Here is a 19,115-nt window from a genome sequence, read left to right as displayed (position 1 = left end):
GCTCAAATGAGACAGGATTATGGGCAACTAGATTAACACTCCTCAAAAAAAGCATTAAAAAGAAAGTTTCAAGGCATTACTACAAAAAATGTGGATAGCAGGGTTCCCTTCTTAGTGGCAGAAATTGGCTGGCCAGACTACGACCTGATGGCAGGCTGACTGAAAAGGGAGCATCTGATTTCGCAGCTCTAAGGGCTGCAAGGTGTAGCTTGCATTGAGGCAGCCCTGCTGGCCACTGCTGTGTAGGCTTTGCTGACAGTCATCTTTTTACATGACTGATAGTCTTGCAGGTAAATGCAACAGGAAATTCTAGCCATTCTAACTGAACGTGAAGAAAACTGTTAATAACAGACATCAGTTTTGTCCAAGCAGTACAATTCTGCATTCTGTTCAGAATACACAGTGTGCTCTTGATGCAGCCCAGGCTCTGCTTTTGGTATGTGAAAAAGAGAGAGCACAATAGTGAGGGCACAACAAAATCTGTGCCAGAGATCTGTTTTGACTGAAGTGTTCTCAGTTGCAAGAACAGTCTCAAACCACATCCATGACAATCAGATGGGAGCTTGCTGGCTAACTCTAAGTTCTCATGAAGGAATTAAGCAGATAACATCTGGTCTGAATGTTAACTACAAGGATCCACCCATGTGCTCCCACACTATGCTTAGTGGCTACTTTGCAGACGTTATTCACCTCAAAGTAAAATTAAAAGCCAATCATATAAGCACTATGCAGTAACAATTTCTCCTGGAGAGAGCTTGCACAGGTTTCATTTATCTGGTGAAGAGTCACGATACAACAATGCAGAAAGATACGCTCTAATTGCTGTCCTTACCACAACCAACTGCCTGCAGAAAGAGTGCTTTACTGAACTTAAACGGACCTGAGGTTCCACAAGCTGGCAGAGAGGAGACTTCATCTTTGATGATAGCTCTTGTTGTAAATATTGCCATTTATTGCCCACTTGGTCCTTTGGAGCTAAGGTGGGACCAGCCTGCTTGCTCTTTGCATCAGATTCTCCACTGCTGCATTGAGAAAACATTTTCAGAATGTCAAATACTGAAGCAGAATAAGCAAAATTAGATTTGTAAGACTTCTTGTATAAGGTTAGTTTCTACTGCTCCTGCCTCAATACCAGAGTGAAAACTTCAACACTGTTTTGGACTTTTACCTTCCCATGAAACATGCTAGGGGGCTGCAGGCAGCCTCCCTCTCTGAGATTACAATTTATGGAATGGAGTCCTGTGGTACATCTTGGTTTCATGCATGATTCCAAAGCCTGCTTTTCAGAGATGCTGCCTTTAAATCTGGCTGGGTATCTGTGCAATTGTATTGCAAAGGCTCTGAATAGAGGTAACCAACTTGCCTCCTGATAGCTCTGCTTCAGTTTATGGCAGGTCTCAATCCTGCCTGATATCATGACTCACTCCAAACATGGGAGTCAGCCCAATATCACAGAATTTCTTAGATTGGAAAAGGCCTTCAAGATCACCAAGTCCAATCATTAGTTTCACACTGACAAGTCCTTGACTAAACCAAAGCCCTCAGCACAACATCTAATCACTATGAATCGCTAGGGTTGGAAAGGACCACCAGGATCATCCTGCCCAACCTTCATCCCAGCATCCTTAATCACCAAACCATAGCCTCAAGAGCCACACCCACTCTCCTTTTAAACACCTCCAGGGATGGCAATTCCACCACCTGCCTGGGCAGCCTGCTCCAGTGCCTGACCACCCACTCAGTAAAGAACTTCCTCCCAACATCCAACCCAAACCTTCCCGGATGCAACTTGAGGCCATTTCCTCTTGTCCTATCAGCAGTAATTTGGGAGAAGAGACCAGCTTCAGCCTCACTACAACCTCCTTTTAGGTAGTTGTAGAGGACAATAAGGTCCCCTTTCAGCTTCCTCTTCTCCAGACTAAACACCCCCAGTTCCCTCAGCCACTCCTTATAGGTCATGTTTGCCACACCTCTTCCCAGCCTCGTTGCCCTTCTCTGCACCTGCTCCAGCACCTCAATGTCCCTCCTATACTGTGGTGACCAAAACTGGACACAGTACTTGAGGTGTGGTCTCATGAGTGCTGAGTACAGGGGCATGATCACAGAGGATGCCACAGAAATGAGACTCCATTTCTCTAGACTGTTAGTAGCCTGCATCTCCCAGCTTCTGCAGTTTTTCTTCTACAGGCACACATCTGCACAGAACCTGTAGTGCCACTGCAAAGTTTCAGCAAGCTGAGGCAGTTCTACACCACAGAATCTGGTAACTGATATTATTCTGTACCTTGATTCCAATTTCTGCGTCGCGCTGGCTCCAAACTGTGGCTGCATTTTTTCCACGCACGACTCAATGAAGTCAAGGAGATTTTTCTCCTCAGCTGCTTTTGCTTTCAGGTCCTGCACACAGAGAATAGTTGGGTGCTCTATTAATCTCAACTTACAACTGTGCTTTTCCAATCACATGTTACATTAATTCACTTAGCAAAAAAAGATAAATGAGAATACATCTGCCAGAATGAAATGCAGCTTCTGTGTAAAAACAGTTGATCAAACAGTCTATTTTCTGAAAACAGACATTACTAAGGAATATGATTTCTGCCTGAGTTGAAGTTTTACAAGCAAAAACCACCAGCCAGAAACAAATTATGTACACTTGGGAATGTTAAGGCCCCCAACTGCCATGTCTATACAGATTAAAATGCAAGCAAAAAAGAACAATTTTCTTAAATATGAGGTTGGGTTCCATTAGTTATAAAGAGTGGCAAAAGAAAAGGGAGCAATTTTAGCAGCTCAGGCTGGAGCACTCTCTCCAGCTACTTTCTAATAGCACACAAAGAGCAGAAGCTGATTTTTAGCTAGTAAAACAGCAGTTTACAGGGCACATAACATCACATGACCTTTTAAAAAACATTCTATTAACAACCTTAAAAGTCATGAGTTAGCCCACGGGAAAGCATCCAAATTCACCTTCAAAAGCAGTGTCAGTATATAGATTCAGATTTCTTACTGCAACAATGCTACAAAGATAGAATATTGGAGAGATGGAAAGATGCCATTTGAATCATAATCATAGAGTCAACCAGGTTGGAAGAGACCTCCAAGATCATCCAGTCCAACCTAGCACCCAGCCCTCGCCAGTCAGGTTCTATTCAGCTTTGTCAACTCTTGGACGTGAGATTTTACAAGTGAGGCCTTTCTCCACCCTGGCAAACTCCTCTCATATTGGAGCAAGGGGTGGCTGATATCTACTCTTGTAAGACCTGATCCCACACTGAAAGTTGCAGCACATAGTGCAAGTGCTGTCCCTCACACCCACAGAGGATGCAGAGCAGCCTGGCTACCAGATGGCAGGAGAATTACCTGGGGATGCTGGAAACCATTGTGCCACATTAGTGGTTGTTCAGCAAGCTGAGGTGTGCTGGAGCCATTGGAGTGTAGGATCTCAAGGAGCTCTGGGGCAGTCGTCTCTCTGTTGTGAGTCTGTAAAGGGAGACCCATTGTGGGAAGGCTTCCAGACTTGATATGAGAGCAGAACTACCAAGTGCAGGTTGGAGAAATGGCAAAAGCAGAGCTGTCTCAGACTTACCACTCACAGAATGAAACAGTTGCCATTCTTGCAAAGGTCTCTGTCTAGTTCCATTTACTGAAAGTTTGGTCCATTCTAACATTTCTTTCCCTCACAGTTACAAGGTTTGCTTTACTTTTCCTCCTAGCAGATGAATTGACACTAAGCAGATTCATTGATACTAAGCAGATTAATTGATGCTCACCCTCCCCTCTTATTGTTTGATCAAATTACAGGGATGTACAGTTTATGCTTATATATTTGCTCATGCACATGGATTTTCATCTTTCCGTGCTCACAGCAATACTTCAGTGGGAGCCTTAAGCAGTGCTAATTCTCTCCTGTGCCATGCAGGTTCCCTTTTAGACTGTGCTCCTCCAGAACCAGAGAGACGGTGGCTGCTCTTACACAAACACATCAGGTCGAGTTTGCTGTCTCCGTGTACAGCACACAGAGTGGGAATCAGCTCTGAAGCTGGGAGTTAGTCTCGCCCACTGGGAAACTCAGCAATAAGTGTGCAGCTGTGGCACAGGAGAGTTGGCAGTCACTGCCCTTGCTATTTATTCGTTTTTCCCAGACAAATGGATTGTCTAAAGGTCTCTCTGCAGTGACACTGTAGTAGACAATCATCACGGCACTTCAAAGCAATTCAGAAAACCAAACCAAAGCAAACAAACCTTTGTATCTTTCCCTGTACTCCTCGAAAAATCTTGACTTCTGTCACTGAGCACTTAGAGCAGAAAAGATGTTGTTCAGAGACTCACTAAAACCCCCACTGTTTCTTGCACACTGTAAATAATTACACAGCTCTCCAAAGTAGAATAATAGCAAGTCTGACATTTCCGATTGACTTCTCTCCTTTCCTGGCTTTGCATGGTGAGCAGCTCTGCAGCTTCACGCAGGAAAGCACCGCGACTCTCGCTCTTGCTCTGCATAGCATTCATATGCTTTACCTGCTCTTCATTGTGTTTGTCTTGAAGCATTGTCTGGACTTTCTCCAAATTGCACTTCACTTCTTTCAGCTTCAAGGAAAGAGCCTCTGTCTCTTGCTGGCAGTTTGCACTATCTCCACAATCATCCAGTAAAGAAAGAACCTTTTGTTCTATCTCTGATAACCTCACCTAGAAGGAAGAGCAGTCAATTATTCGTTCTTAGAAGTACAACACTCCTTTCCTGACAACATTCTGAAGTCAACGACCACAACTTCCCTTGTCTGAAAAGAAATGTATGGGGAAGGAGAGAACTAGCTGCAAATCTGCAAATCACAGAATCAACAAAGTTAAAAGAGACCTCCAAGATCATCCAGGCCAACCTAGCGCCCAGCCCTAGACAATCAACTAGACCATGGCACTAAGTGCCTCAGCCAGGCTTTGCTTCAACACCTCCAGGGACGGTGCCTCCACCACCTTCCTGGGCAGCCCATTCCAATGGGAAGTTCTTCCTCCTAACATCCAGCCTAGACCTCCCCCAGCACAACTTGAGACTGTGTCCCCTTGTTCTCTTGCTGCTTGCCTGGTAGAAGAGACCAACCCCCACCTGGCTACAGCCTCCCTTCAGGGAGTTGCAGGCAGCAATGAGGTCACTCCTGAGCTTCCTCTTCTGCAGGCTAAATAACCCCAGCTCCCTCAGCCTCTCCTCACAGCACTGTGTCCCAGGCCTTTCACCAGCTTCTTTGCCCTTCTCTGACACATTCCAGCACCTCAACATCTCTCTTGAATTGAGGAGCCCAGAACTGGACACAGCACTCAAGGTGTGGCCTGACCAGTGCTGAGTACAGGGGCAGAATAACCTCCCTTGTCCTGCTGGCCACACTGCTCCTGATGCAGGCCAGGATGCCATTGTCTCTCCTGTCCACCTGGGCACACTGCTGGCCCTGGATTCCCTCCTAGATTTTCCCCAATATAGTCTCTTTTTTATTCTGAACACATAAATACATTTTATACAGAGTTCATCTCAAATTCGTTTCAAAGAACAACCTCTTCAGGAAGTTATATTAACTCAGGTAAGGAGTAATAAAAAAGCAGAGCAGAAATTACTGACTCCATTTGGATGTGACCAAGAAGATGACACAGCCCAAAGAGGGAGAAGGAGGCAGTGCACAGACTGATCACATCACCCTTTGGGAGGAATGATACTGAATTACCAAAACACAGTAATGCCACCATATCTCAGCCAGGATCTGTGATTGGTTTTTTGATCCAAGCTACTGTGAATCTAAGTGCATCTCTACATTGTTTTAAACCCATGTATTTAAGATGAATGTGGAGACAGGCACCATGGCTCAACTCAGAAGTAATGAACTGCAATACATTGGCAGCTTTACATCATATGTCCATATCTAGAGACTTTGTGCTATGTGTATTTGTCTTTGGAGATCTTGACCAGCCTAGAAAAACTCCTCTCTCCATCAAATTCACATCTTCACCTTGAGCCAGACTGCCCACAGGCAACATGAATTCAGCAGCACTTACATCTACAACTACCTGAAGGGAGGTTGTAGGCAGGTGGGGGTTGGTCTCTTCTCCCAGGCAACCAGCAATAGAACAAGGGGACACAGCCTCAAGTTGTGCCAGGGGAAGTATAGGCTGGATGTTAGGAGGGAGTTCTTCACAGAGAGAGTGATTGGCATTGGAATGGGCTGCCCAGGGAGGTGGTGGAGTCACCATCCCTGGAGGTGTTGAAGAAAAGCCTGGCTGAGGCACTTAGTGCCATGGTCTAGTTGACTGGATAGGGCTGGGTGCTAGGTTGGACTGGATGATCTTGGAGGTCTCTTCCAACCCGTCTGATTCTATGATTCTGTTATCTGCCTGAAGCCTGAAACTGCTCAGTGGAAGCCTATGCTGAAACGAACCCTGAATGGGATCCAGACACAGCCAGCTACTTAGGTGTGTTCAGGATCCTAATTCCCACAGAGTTGAGCACCTGAGCACTTGGCTGAATCACAGGCTAAACCCAGGGGCACTTCTTGGCATGGAGTCAGTTCCTACTAAAGAACCCCACCCACTATCAACGACAAAACAGTTGGAAATGTCTTGTAGTAATTAATTTAAAAGGGAGGCATTTTGTTCCTGGCTCCTTCACGGTGAGTGAAGTTTGCTGCTTTAGGTAGACTCAGTGCTTGAAGCAAACTGGTACACCAGACTGGCACCGCAGGGAACTTCAAAGCGGCACGGCTGCACATTGCCTTTTCATCTGCATGCCAGAGAAATGCAGCATGCCAGGACTCCCACCCACCCCAGTCCCTCATGCCAGTCTTGTTTCCTTCCACCCGTTTTCACCAACAGGTACCACCTACTCCTTTCCTTCCACTGCCTTCCAGGGTTAAGAGCCTACCCTGGCAGCACCGCAGCAGGTCAGAATATTGCTGCTTCTCACAGAGAGCCCAGGAAAAGCTCTTTTCTTTCTACCTGTGTTGGCAGCATTTTGCAAGAAGTGCAAAAGAAGATTTTACCAGCTTGAAAGATACCTTATGCCAGTCTTACAAGCCACTGAAGTAGGAAGTGAAAATGTAAAAACAACAAACTACCAAAAAAAAAAAAACACCAAAAAAAAAACCAACTCATTTTTTCTAGCTGATTTGTCATGATTGAGAGCACAGATTTCAAGTCAATGAAGACATGTGTCTGAAAATAATACAAAAGGAAGACTGAGCTTTAGAATAGAGATCCCACCTCTGAAAATAGGTTTTTTTTTACTAAGCCCTTAGAATGCTGCACCTGGAACCGAAGCCAAGCAGTTACCTGTTTTCTGTACAGTGTAAGGAAGCTGAGTGAGGGGGCAGAGGAGCAGCAGCAAAGCAGAGCTGTTTTGCTGCACCTGGAACTGAAGCCAAGCAGTTACCCATTTTCTGCACAGAGTAGCTGAGTGAGGGGGCAGAGGAGCAGCAGCAAAGCAGAGCTGTTTTGCTGCACCTGGAACTGAAGCCAAGCAGTTACCTGTTTTCTGCACAGAGTAGCTGAGTGAGGGGGCAGAGGAGCAGCAGCAAAGCAGAGCTGTTTTGCTGCACCTGGAACTGAAGCCAAGCAGTTACCTGTTTTCTGCACAGAGTAGCTGAGTGAGGGGGCAGAGGAGCAGCAGCAAAGCAGAGCTGTTTTGCAGATGCACCCCAGGGAAGTGCGCCTGGTTTGGGTGGCAGAAGCAAACTGACCGCTCCCGTCTTACCTGGCAATCAGCAAGCTCCAGTTCCGCCATCTGTTGCATTTTAGGGGTCTGGGGGTCTGACCTCAGGGACACTTTAGTTTTGTTTAGCCATTGCTCCAGCTCAGCAACCTGGGCCTGGCACACCTGGAGGATCGCTTCTGGCTCAGGCCTGCCGCCATCCACCACTTCCTTTGGATCTCCCACTTGCCCTTGAGAGCCTAGTGTGGCCTTAGGGACAGGAGGCAGCTTCTCACTCTGAAGCAAAGCACATGAAAGAAACGTGGTTATCTGTCTGGGTTTTACTTTCTTTTTCCCCCCCTCCCCATACCAGTGAGAAATGTTGAACTGTCACACTCACAGAAGCACCCAAACCACTCCGCCACTGTGCTCCCAGACTGAAAACACAATAGAAGAGAAGAAGGAAAAAAAGAAGGAGAAACTGAGCAGGCAGACGATCCAGAGGCTGGTGTAACAGGTTTCCAGGTACACCTGAGCACTCAGGAAGCGAGATGACTCACCATTAACCAGCTCTTCCCTGAGGAAAGAGGTTTTTCTGTGGGAGTGAGATGTAAAACACATGCAGCTGAAAGCTGCAAAGCAAGCTGTTGGGCAACGCTTGCATAATTATTTCTTCTTATTTGGTCTCCTTTAAGACACAGTATCACACACTTCCTTGCTCAGTACAAGTCTAGAGGGCTTGGAGATAACAGCAGCTGCTTGGAAGGCATACAGGTCTGTATGTACCTGCATATGCAAATACTGGTACTTAGCAAGTCAAGCACACCACAAGAACACAGCTACCCACACGCCCCCACAGCTCTAGAGCATGCATTTCAGGCACCTGAGAGGTGGTCAGTGTTAAAATCAAATCTGGCAGAATATCAGAGAGCAAAAATGCACTTTGAGCTATCAATATCTTACTTTAATCACTGCTGTCTTTGTTTGCCTCAGCATGGGCCAGTGCCATTAAGATAGAAAGTAAAAGCAAGCATAGAGATCCCAGAAGAGTCTAAATATGTCTATGGAGATATTCATGACTGAAGAAGTACCACCTTACTTCAACATCCACTTGGAATTTCCAGCTTTACTTCTAAGCCTGCTTGCTTTAGTTCATTCAAGTATCAGAACAATACATGTATGATACTGTGCATGAAACCCTTTTGTCACACACTGATGTGCACAGAAGCATTTAGTTTCCACTCATGGCATGCTCTGCTCCTCCTCAGCTGTTTACAGTTACTGCAGTAGACTTTGTTCCTTGCTCTACAGAAACTCTGATATACAGACAGATTAGTTGGCTAAAATAGACCAGTGTCATTTGTGCAGGTGGTCAAGCATATGCCATGCATTCATGTACCAAGGCAGAGCCTGTGGAGGTGTCACAAAGGAGATGGTCAATTGACAAAGACCAGAGTTTGAGCTGGAAGGGACCTTTAATAGTCATCTAGCCCAATCCCTCTGCAGTCAGCAGGGACTTCTTCAGAGCCCCATCCAAACTGACCTCGAATGTTTCCAGGGACAGAACATCTACCACCTCTCTGGGCAACCTGTTCCAGTGTTTTTGCAGCCTTGTGAAAAAAAAATCTCTTTACATCTAGTCAGACTGTACCCTCATTGAGTTTAACACCCTAAGTCCCTGTACTGTCAATACATTCCCTGATAAAGAATCCCTTCCAGTCTTCCCTGTGGGTCTCCTTTAAGCACTGGAAGACTGCTGTAAGGTCTCCCCAGCATGTTCTCCTTGTAGGATAAACAACCACAACTCACTCAGCCTTTTCCTATAGGAGAGCTGTTGCAGTCCTCTGACTATTTTCATCACCTTCCCTTTGGAACTGATCTAACAGTTCCACATGTTCCTTGTGCTGAGGGCATATTAATAGGCTGGAATGATCTGTTCCTTTCAGTGCTGCTGCCTGAAACTGGAGGGAGAGAGGAAAAAATCCCAGATTTCTTCTCCAACTGTCTCAAGGCCCTGAAGTCCCTTTTGATTGCTTCTGGACTGCCCTGAAGTCCCTTTTGATTGCTTTTGGACCAAGGGTTGCAGCTTCCATCATCACCCCTATGGAAGAACAATAGTGAGTAATAGTGTAACAGTCCAGGGGCCAGATCATGTTAGGAAGTTTCCTAGTGATGTCCCTAAACTAGTCCCAAGGAGGCAGCAGACTGCATTATCAGGAGAGTCTACCTGGCATATTGTATCCTCTGTTCCCCTTGGAAGGGAGTCACCTACAATAATCCAACTCTTCTTTCTTGTCCAGTAAATCAAATGTTTTTCTCAATCCTAAATTGTGTTTTCATAGAATTGCAGAATCAACCAGGTTGGAAGAGACCTCCAAAATCATCCAGTCCAACCTAGCACCCAGCCCTATCCAGTCAACCAGACCATGGCACTAAGTGCCTCAGCCAGGCTTTTCTTGAACAGCCCCAGGGACGGCGACTCCACCACCTCCCCGGGCAGCCCATTCCAGTGTCCAATGACTCTCTCAGTGAAGAACTTTCTCCTCACCTCCAGCCTAAATCTCCCCTGGCGTAGCTTGAGGCTGTGTCCTCTCATTCTGGTGCTGGCCACTTGAGAGAAGAGAGCAACCTCCTCCTGGCTACAGCCTCACCTCAGATAGCTGTAGACAGCAATGAGGTCATCCCTGAGCCTCCTCTTCTCCAGGCTAACCAATCCCAGCTCCCTCAGCCTCTCCTCGTAGGGCTGTGCTCAAGGCCTCTCCCCAGCCTCGTCATCCTTCTCTGGACACAATCAAGCATCTCAATGTCCCTCCTAAACTGGGGGGCCCAGAACTGAACACAGCACTCAAGGTGTGGTCTAACCAGTGCAGAGTACAGGGGCAGAATGACTTCCCTGCTCCTGCTTTATGCTGCTGTTTTATGCTGCTTTATGCTCCTGCTTTATGCTGCTAGAACTGAATTTGGAAGCATGGAAGTTTGCATGGGAGTGACAACATGCCAGAAGGAAGAAATGGCTTAGCATTCACGAAGTAGAAATTACTTAGGTTTAGAATGTAGTTAAGCTCTAAATGGAGAGTATAAATATAATCCACTTCAAAAATCTTCACACATACCCACACCTCTAGAGGAAACAAACCCATTTACCATGTGTAAAAATAAATGCTTTGTTGTCTCCAAACAGTAATTGACCTTGCAAATAAATCATTTAACAAAATCAAGGAAAAAATTACTCAACTACAGGAAGCTGTGGAAATGCCACAGGAAAACACTGAAGTGGAAATGATGTTGCAAGTCCAAAAAAAAGTTGTCTGGTTCAGATTAAGTAAAGAAGACCTTCTCCAAGGAGGAGCAGAGAAGGACGAAGTTCTTCCCAGAGAGAATGATTTGCCATTGGAATGGGCTGCCCAGGGAGGTGGTGGAGGCACCATCCCTGGAGGTCTTCAAGAAAAACCTGGATAAGGCACTTAGTGCCATGGTCTAGTTGACTGGCTAGGGCTGGGTGCTAGGTTGGACTAGATGATCTTGGAGGTCTCTTCCAACCTGGTTGATTCTATGATTCTATGACCCTGGCTCACAGCCTAAGACTACTCTCTACACAAACCTGAGTTGCTGTGTCTAGCTCAAAAAAATACTCCACCAAAGTTTTGTGTTGCTGGAAGTTTTGTATAGGCTGGATGTTAGGAGGAAGTTCTCCCCAGAGAGAGTGATTGGCATTGGAATGGGCTGCCCAGGGAGGTGGTGGAGGCACCGTACCTGGAGGTGTTCAAGAAATATTAATTTAATAATAAGGAAATAAACCCACATTCAGGAAGTGTTAGGACTGATACCATTTCACAAAGTCCAGAATTCAAAGGAAGATAACAAATACACTGAAATGGTAGAAGTGTAGAGTGGGTGGCTACAGAGTCCTGCTTGCTGCCGGTGGATGCTGATCACAATTTGATTTCTAAATAGCTTTCATGAAGTTAACTCCCTGATGTTGTTGTGCCAGGGGAAGTATAGGCTGGATGTTAGGAGGAAGTTCTTCACAGAGAGAGTGATTGGCATTGGAATGGGCTGCCCAGGGAGGTGGTGGAGTCACCATCCCTGGAGGTGTTCAGGAAGAGACTGGATGAAGCACTTAGTGCCATGGTCTAGCTGACTGGATAGGGCTGGGTGCTAGGTTGGACTGGATAATCTTGGAGGTGTCTTCCGACATGGTTGATTCTATGATTCTATGAAGCTGTGGTTGCCCCTAAAGGCAAGATGCTGACAAAAGAGGGCACACAGAGGTGCCAGTAGAGTGTATGTTGTCTAGTAAGGCTCCTGGGAAACCCAAAACATTCAGCTGGAGCTTAAGTCTCTTGAATGCAGGTGTCTAAATTCCCATTATAATCAAGAGAGATTTATTCAGTGCAGCCAGGAGTTCAGTTAAGCCTAATGGACATAGGTAGAGCTCAGATGAACTGCTCACTGTGTATGGCTTCTGCAGTGTCTGGAGCTCCTGGGGCTGCCAAGGGAGCTTAGACATATCCTGTGCATACAGAGACCAAGAGCATCAGAGCAGACAGGAAAAAATACACAGAAAGCCTTTATCATAGAATCAGGCAGGGTTGGAAGGGACCACAAGGATCATCTAGTTCCAACACCCCTGCCATGGGCAGGGACACCCTACCCTACATCAGGCTGGACACAGCCTCAGCCAACCTGGCCTTAAACACCTCCAGCCATGGGGCCTCAACCACCTTCCTGGGCAACTCATTCCAGCCTCTCACCACTCTCATACTGAAGAACTTCCACCTCATGCCCAGACTGAATCTCCCCACCTCCAAGTTTGCTCCATTCCCCCTAGTCCTGTCACTACCTAATAGCCTAAAAGGTCCCTCCCCAGCTTTTTGGTAGGCCCCCTTCAGATACTGGAAGGCCACAAGAAGGTCACCTGGGAGCCTTCTCCTCTCCAGACTCAACAGCCCCAACTCTTTCAGTCTGTCCTCATAGCAGAGCTGCTGCAGCCCTCTGAGCATCCTCGTGGCCCTTCTCTGGACACATTCCAGCATCTCCACATCCTTCCTGTAATGGGGGCTCCAGAACTGGATGCAGTACTCCAGGTGGGGTCTCAGCAGAGTGGAGGGGGAGAATCACCTCCCTTGACCTGCTGGCCACACCTTACATATTACAGTTGCATAAGGCTGTGTCATCTAACACCAGTACAGAATATATTGTATTGCTGACAGAGTTTTAATAGTTTGCTATATTTTTTTAACTGTAAGTTAATGGTTAATCATAATGGAAGAAGTTGGGGGGACAAAATGGGAGACAAAGTGGATGCCTGCTCCTGCACCAGGCAATGACAGTTTCTGTTTTCTTCCATGCTGGCCTTTCTGGCTTGTCTCCATATACTCCTTTGTATATAACCTATAGACTGCTTCCCACTTTTCCCTTAGTCTTTGCATGCCTTCCACAAAGGAGTAACACATGAGTGTCAGTCTCTTAATTTTTCCTCTGACTACCACTTGAAAAATCCTATCCTTGATGTGTGTTTACATCACTTGAACCCTTACATTACCCTTACCCATACTGTCTGTATGAACACAAGCATCTTACTTTCTCAAAATACTCGATTCATTTCCCTTGTAAATTGCTTTCACAGGCTGACAGGATGTTAGGGGTTGGAAGGGACCCAAGGAGATCATCGAGTCCAACCCCCCTGCCAGAGCAGGACCACACAATGTGGCACAGATCACAGAGGAACACATCCAGACAGGCCTTGAAAGTCTCCAGAGAAGGAGACTCCACAACCTTTCTGGGACCCTTACAGTAAAGAAGCTCCCCCTTGTGTTGAGGTGGATCCTCCTGTGCTGCAACTTACACCCAGTGCTCCTTGTCCTATCTATCACAGGGAGCAAGTGAGCAGAGTCTGTCCCCCCACTCCTGACCAGCCCTCAGATGTTTAAAAATATAGTACCTCTCCTCTCAGTCTTCAATTCTCCAGACTAAAAAGCCCCAGGTCCCTCAGCCTCCCTCATAAGCCATGCCCTCCAGTCCCCTAACCATGCTTGTAACCTTCTGCTGGACCCTCTCCAGCAGATGCCTGTCCATCTTAAATTTGGGAGCCCAAAATTGAACACAGTATTCAAGATAAGGTCATTTTCTTCAAGGAACAAATCCAAATATATGTTATCACTTAAAGCAACAAGGTGAAGAGGCTCACAGAGGGTTGCATGTATCCCACCATACCATAAACACTGCAACCAAGTCCAGCATTGTACCAAAACACTGGGCTCACTAGGTAGGTTATACAATGAGCTCAGGTCTCCTTGTTCAGCCTACTTCAGCCCCTGAAACTCACCATAGCCTCAATGCCATCATTTGTGCCAGGGCCTTCAGTGTTCTGCAAAGTTTGCACAGACGTTTCCTCACCATGTTTACTGTGTGACTCCATTATCTCATCATCCTGTAAAGAAAGAGAGGTCACAGTGGAACTATTTGCATCTTTATTTGAGCAGATGTGTAGTAGCACAGGTATGGCATTTAGGGGTGTGGTATAGTGTTAGACTTGGTAGTGTTAGATTTATGGTTTGACATAGCATCAACCAGGCTGGAAGAGACCTCAAAGATCATCCAGGCCATCCTAGCACCCAGCCCTATCTAGTCATCTAGACCATGGCACTAAGTTCCTCAGACAGTCTCTTCTTGAACACCTCCAGGGACAGCAACTCCACCACCTCCCTGGGCAACCCATTCGAAAGCAAATCACTCTCTCTGGCAACAACTTCCTCCTAACATCCAGCCCAGACCTCCCCCAACACAACTTGAGACTGTGTCCTCTTGTTCTGTTGCTGGTTGCCTGGGAGACAAGACTGACCCCCACCTGGCTACAGCCTCCCTTCAGGGAGTTGTAGACAGCAATGAGGTCACCCCTGAGCCTCCTCTTCTCCAGGCTGAACAACCCCAGCTCCCTCATCCTCTCCTCATAGGGTTTGTGTTCCAGGCCCCTCACCAGCTTGGTCTTTTCCAATTTAAATGTTTCTCTGATAATCACTTTGTCATGCTAGAGACATCTCAAAAGGCAGCAGCTAATCTAGAGAGGCCCTGGTCGCAGAGTATTCACAGACAGGAGTCTTCCAATGCCTGTATTATTGATATACAGAAACAATCAATGCAGCTAGCACAACATTATCAAGACATCATGAAGATGAGTAGAATGCCCCCAAAACTGCAGCTGAGTGTCTTAGATGCCAACCTTCTCATGTACAAATAGAACCTCTTTCAAAAAAACCCAATTCCCAACCAAATGCATTTTCCAGCCTTTTTAGAAAGTAGCAAACCAAAGGGCTGCTAGCAAAAGTGCATTTCTAGCTGTGGAGGTTTTGCCAGGCTAGAATAAATTAACATACCACCACAGAATCCCTTTGGTTAGAAAAGACCTGGAAAGTCATGGGGTGCGCTCTAGATGTGCAACGGGAAAAGAGATTTTAAGTGGCAGGTTTTAGTGTGATATGGAAGATGAAGGAGCTGAGTGAGGTCATCATGTCTTGCATTTGTACACTTCTCTCTCTTTGTAGACTTCAGCAATACCTAGGATTTGTGCAGGCTTTTGAGTTCCCACTTCCACAGAGATAAACCCAAGCACGTTACCTGAGTGATGCCATCCGACAAAGTGCCAGAAGACCAGGAAGCTGCACTGTCCTCCTTATGCCTTGCATCACCTCTTTCTGAAGGCCAGAAGCTTGCTTCTTTCTCTGTGGCTGTACTTCCCTTTGAAGGCAGCAACAGCTCAGCGTTAGCTTGAGAACAGTAAGCTCAAATACTCCTTCAAGCAAGGTAAATTACAGCTACTAAATCTTTAGTAACAATTTGCTGTATTTCTGCCTTGTTTATCTGTCACTACAGTGTTTTCTAACTCCCACCTGTTCCCTTGCTCTGTATCTCTGCTGCATGATGAATGACAGAGGGATGCCCAGGGAGGTGGTGGAGTCGCCGTCCCTGGAGCTGTTCAAGGCAGGATTGGACGTGGCACTTGGTGCCATGGTCTAGCCTTGAGCTCTGTGGTAAAGGGTTGGACTTGATGATCTGTGAGGTCTCTTCCAACCCTGATAATACTGTGATGACACTGATAGTTTTTTCTAGAGATCTCAGAGTATCCTCATTTCTTTCATACTGTTGCCAAAACCAAAGAAAAACAACCCAAAAACCCAAACCAAGAAGCAATATTTCTCCTGCCATTCAGAAAGTCCAATATGAAAAGAAAACTGCATCAATGAAAGTGCAGAATCAGAAACCTTGAAAACTGAAGTGCTTGGATGCAAGGAGTCTGACACCACCTCTGTCTTAGCTGTTTGTACTTCTACACACTATATAGCCATGAAATGTCATCCCTGTCTATCCCAAGGCTAAACAGAGAAATGGAGAGTCTTCAAAACTTGGTTGATGCCTAAATCCATCCCTGGAGATGCAGATGACAGCAGCTGGTCACTACCAGCCTAGCAGACTCTGAACTGCTGTGAAAGTAGATAGCAGGCTATAAACTCATCAGCACCTCTGCACGTTCCTGATTTCATTCAAATCCATCTCGTTTAGTCATAGAATCACAGAATCAAACAGGTTGGAAGAGACCTCCAAGATCATCCAGGCCAAACTACCACCCAGCCCTAGACAATCAATTAGACCATGGCACTAAGTGCCTCAGCCAGGCTTTGCTTCAACATCTCAAAGGACAGCGACTCCACCACCTCCCTGGGCAGCCCATTCCAATGCCAATCACTCTCTCTGTGAGGAACTCCCTCCTAACATCCAGCCTAGATCTCCCCCAGCACAACTTGAGACTGTGTCCCCTTGTTCTGTTGCTGCTTGCCTGGTGGAAGAGACCAAGCCCCACCCAGCTACAACCTCTTTCAGCCAGTCCCTAGGGTGCAGGAGAGTGTGAAGAAACTTTCATGGGGAGGTATATATCTATAACTATTTTTTTGTTTTAATTTTTCCAAAAGCTATTACATTTATTGTGAAACTCTACTCCCAGCTGTTCCTCTGGAGCCCATCTGAGCATTCAGAATCTGCAGACTCAGAGCAACCTTTTATGCAATGTCTCCCAGTTTCTCTCCTTCTCCCAGAAAACTCTCCTATATTAACCCCATTCTCCACAGTTTGATTATGCTCTTTATTATTTAAGCTCAAACCTAACTTTGTCTCTTACATTTTGGCACTTCAGAGGATGCCTGAACCACACTCCCACATATAAACATTAGAATTTAGGCCCAAGTTTTGCCACTAAGACATCCCTAAAGGGGTATGACTGTGTAAGCAATGCCACCAAAAAGTATGATCACACATCAAAAAATGAGGTGCTGTGTAACATTGGTGGGCTGCCTAAAAATCATACAATCAGTCAGGGTTGGAAGGGACCACAAGGATCATCTAGTTTTGACCACCCTGCCATGGGCAGGGACACCCTACCCTAGATCAAGCTGCCCACAGCCTCAGCCAGCCTGGCCTTAAACACCTCCAGCCATGGGGCCACGACCACCTCCCTGCACAACCCATTCCAGCCTCTCACCACTCTCATGCTCAACAACTTCCTCCTCACATCCAGGCTGAATCTCCCCACCTCCAGCTTTGCTCCATTCCCCCTAGTCCTGGCACTCCCTGAGAGCCTGAAAAGTCCCTCCCCAACTTTTTTGTAGGCCCCCTTCAGATACTGGAAGGCCCCAAGAAGGTCACCTGGGAGCCTCTTCTTCTCCAGACTAAACAGCCCCAACTCTTTCAGCTGGGTTCAAATTCTTTGCTATCCTGGAGTGGTAACAAATATTTCAACATGTTCTGAGGTATTTTTAATTTACACAGTTTTTGTAATTTGTCCTATACCAAACTTGTGTATCTTACATATAGACCTGTGTACACAAGATACAGGCTGAACTCACCCTGCTGTGCAAAGAACTGTCTTCTGATTCTTCATCTAAGGAAGGTAGAAGAGAAATCAATCCTCTTTTTTTCAACTACAAAAATATACACAAAGAGACAGGTCAATTATTCAAAACAAGAACAGTAACAATCTCTTCTGCCTGTAAACCAAAAGAAAGTTACCACTTGAGGCTAACTTTTAGAATCATAGAATCAACCAGGTTGGAAGAGACCTCCAACATCATCCAGTCCAACCTAGCACCCAGCCCTAGCCAATCAACTAGACCATGGCATTAAGTGCCTCAGCCAGGCTTTGCTTCAACACCTCCAGGGACAGTGACTCCACCACCTCCCTGGGCAGCCCATTCCAATGCCAATCACTCTCTCTGACAACAACTTCCTCCTAACATCCAGCCTGTATCTCACCCCGGCACCACTCAAGACTGTGTCCCCTTGTTCTCTTGCTGGTTGCCTGGCAGAAGAGACCAACCCCATCTGGCCACAACCTCCCTTCAGGGAGTTGTAGACAGCAATGAGGTCAGCCCTGAGCCTCCTCTTCTCCAGGCTGAACACCCCCAGCTCCCTCAGCCTCTCCTCACAGGGCTGTGTTCCAGGCCCTTCATCAGCTTTGTTGCCCTTCTCTGGACACGTTCCAGCATCTCAACATGTCTCTTGAATTGAGGGGCCCAGAACTGGACACAGCACTCAAGGTGTGGCCTGGCCAGTGCTGAGTAAAGGGCCACTGTACTGGCCACATTGTTCCTGATCCAGGCCAGGATGCCATTAGCTCTCTTGGCCACCTGAGCACACTGCTGGCTCATGTTCAGCTACTCTCTACCAGTACCCCCAGGTCCCCTTCTGCACATTTCTGGAAACTGAGACTTTTTTCTATGCTGTGATGTCGCAACATCACAGCTATAATTGGGATAAATTTAATTTTGCTCCATGAAAACAATTTAACAAAGCTCCTGGAACAACTGATTAATCAACAAATCTACACATGGAGCATTGCACTGCTTATTACTTGATGCAAACTTCATGCTGAATCTGTTCACACTAAAAAATAACCATAAGCATGTCTCTCTCCTAGTCATGCATCATATTCAGTCCTCCTGGCAGCATGGGGAAGCACAAAGGGGAGGAGAGGTAGTACTGGTTGACAGCTATGGGGGATGGTCCTGTCTCACATGCCACTCCTCCTGAGGAAGAAGTGCTATTTACCGTCCCTCTTTGGCTCTCAGCTAAGTCGTCATGATGTAGTGCTCCACTTACCTGCTGACCAGAAACATCAGTCCCCATCAAGTCACTCTGTGGTAATACAGAAGCTGTGAGTTCATCTCCTGATTCAGGCAGCTCTTGCTGTAAGCGCTGGTGAAGCTCGGCCATGGAGTTCCTCATCCCGGTAAGGATATCCTCCTTTCTTTGGCACAGCTTTATGATTTCTTCTTTTACAGCTTCCATTTCTCCCTAAGGACCAACAACAGCTGTAAGCATCCATTTTTCTTAGCTAGCCAAACAGTAATGTAACAGATGTTACCAGTGGTGCATCTTACTGGGACTGGGGCCACTGCCACTT

General features: G+C 46.4%; 1 protein-coding gene across 1 annotated transcript in view; it reads right to left on the bottom strand.

The window, feature by feature from the left end:
- The window catches only part of LOC135182850 (nesprin-2-like), a 277,205-nt gene that overhangs the window by 97,705 nt on the left and 160,385 nt on the right, over nt 1-19,115 (bottom strand). Inside the window, exons 64-72 of the mRNA XM_064157392.1 lie at nt 18,812-19,006; nt 17,560-17,634; nt 15,281-15,400; nt 13,992-14,096; nt 7,727-7,960; nt 4,519-4,686; nt 3,361-3,480; nt 2,285-2,397; nt 881-1,022 (exon numbers count right to left, since the gene is read on the bottom strand). Of these exons, the coding sequence (XP_064013462.1) occupies nt 881-1,022; nt 2,285-2,397; nt 3,361-3,480; nt 4,519-4,686; nt 7,727-7,960; nt 13,992-14,096; nt 15,281-15,400; nt 17,560-17,634; nt 18,812-19,006 (1,272 nt within the window). The remainder of the gene's footprint in view (nt 1-880; nt 1,023-2,284; nt 2,398-3,360; nt 3,481-4,518; nt 4,687-7,726; nt 7,961-13,991; nt 14,097-15,280; nt 15,401-17,559; nt 17,635-18,811; nt 19,007-19,115) is intronic.

The sequence above is a fragment of the Pogoniulus pusillus genome, chromosome 1 (genome assembly GCF_015220805.1).
Source record: "Pogoniulus pusillus isolate bPogPus1 chromosome 1, bPogPus1.pri, whole genome shotgun sequence".
In the NCBI taxonomy this organism is placed as follows: Eukaryota; Metazoa; Chordata; class Aves; order Piciformes; family Lybiidae; genus Pogoniulus; species Pogoniulus pusillus.
This window is presented reverse-complemented; position numbering and strand designations above follow the sequence as displayed.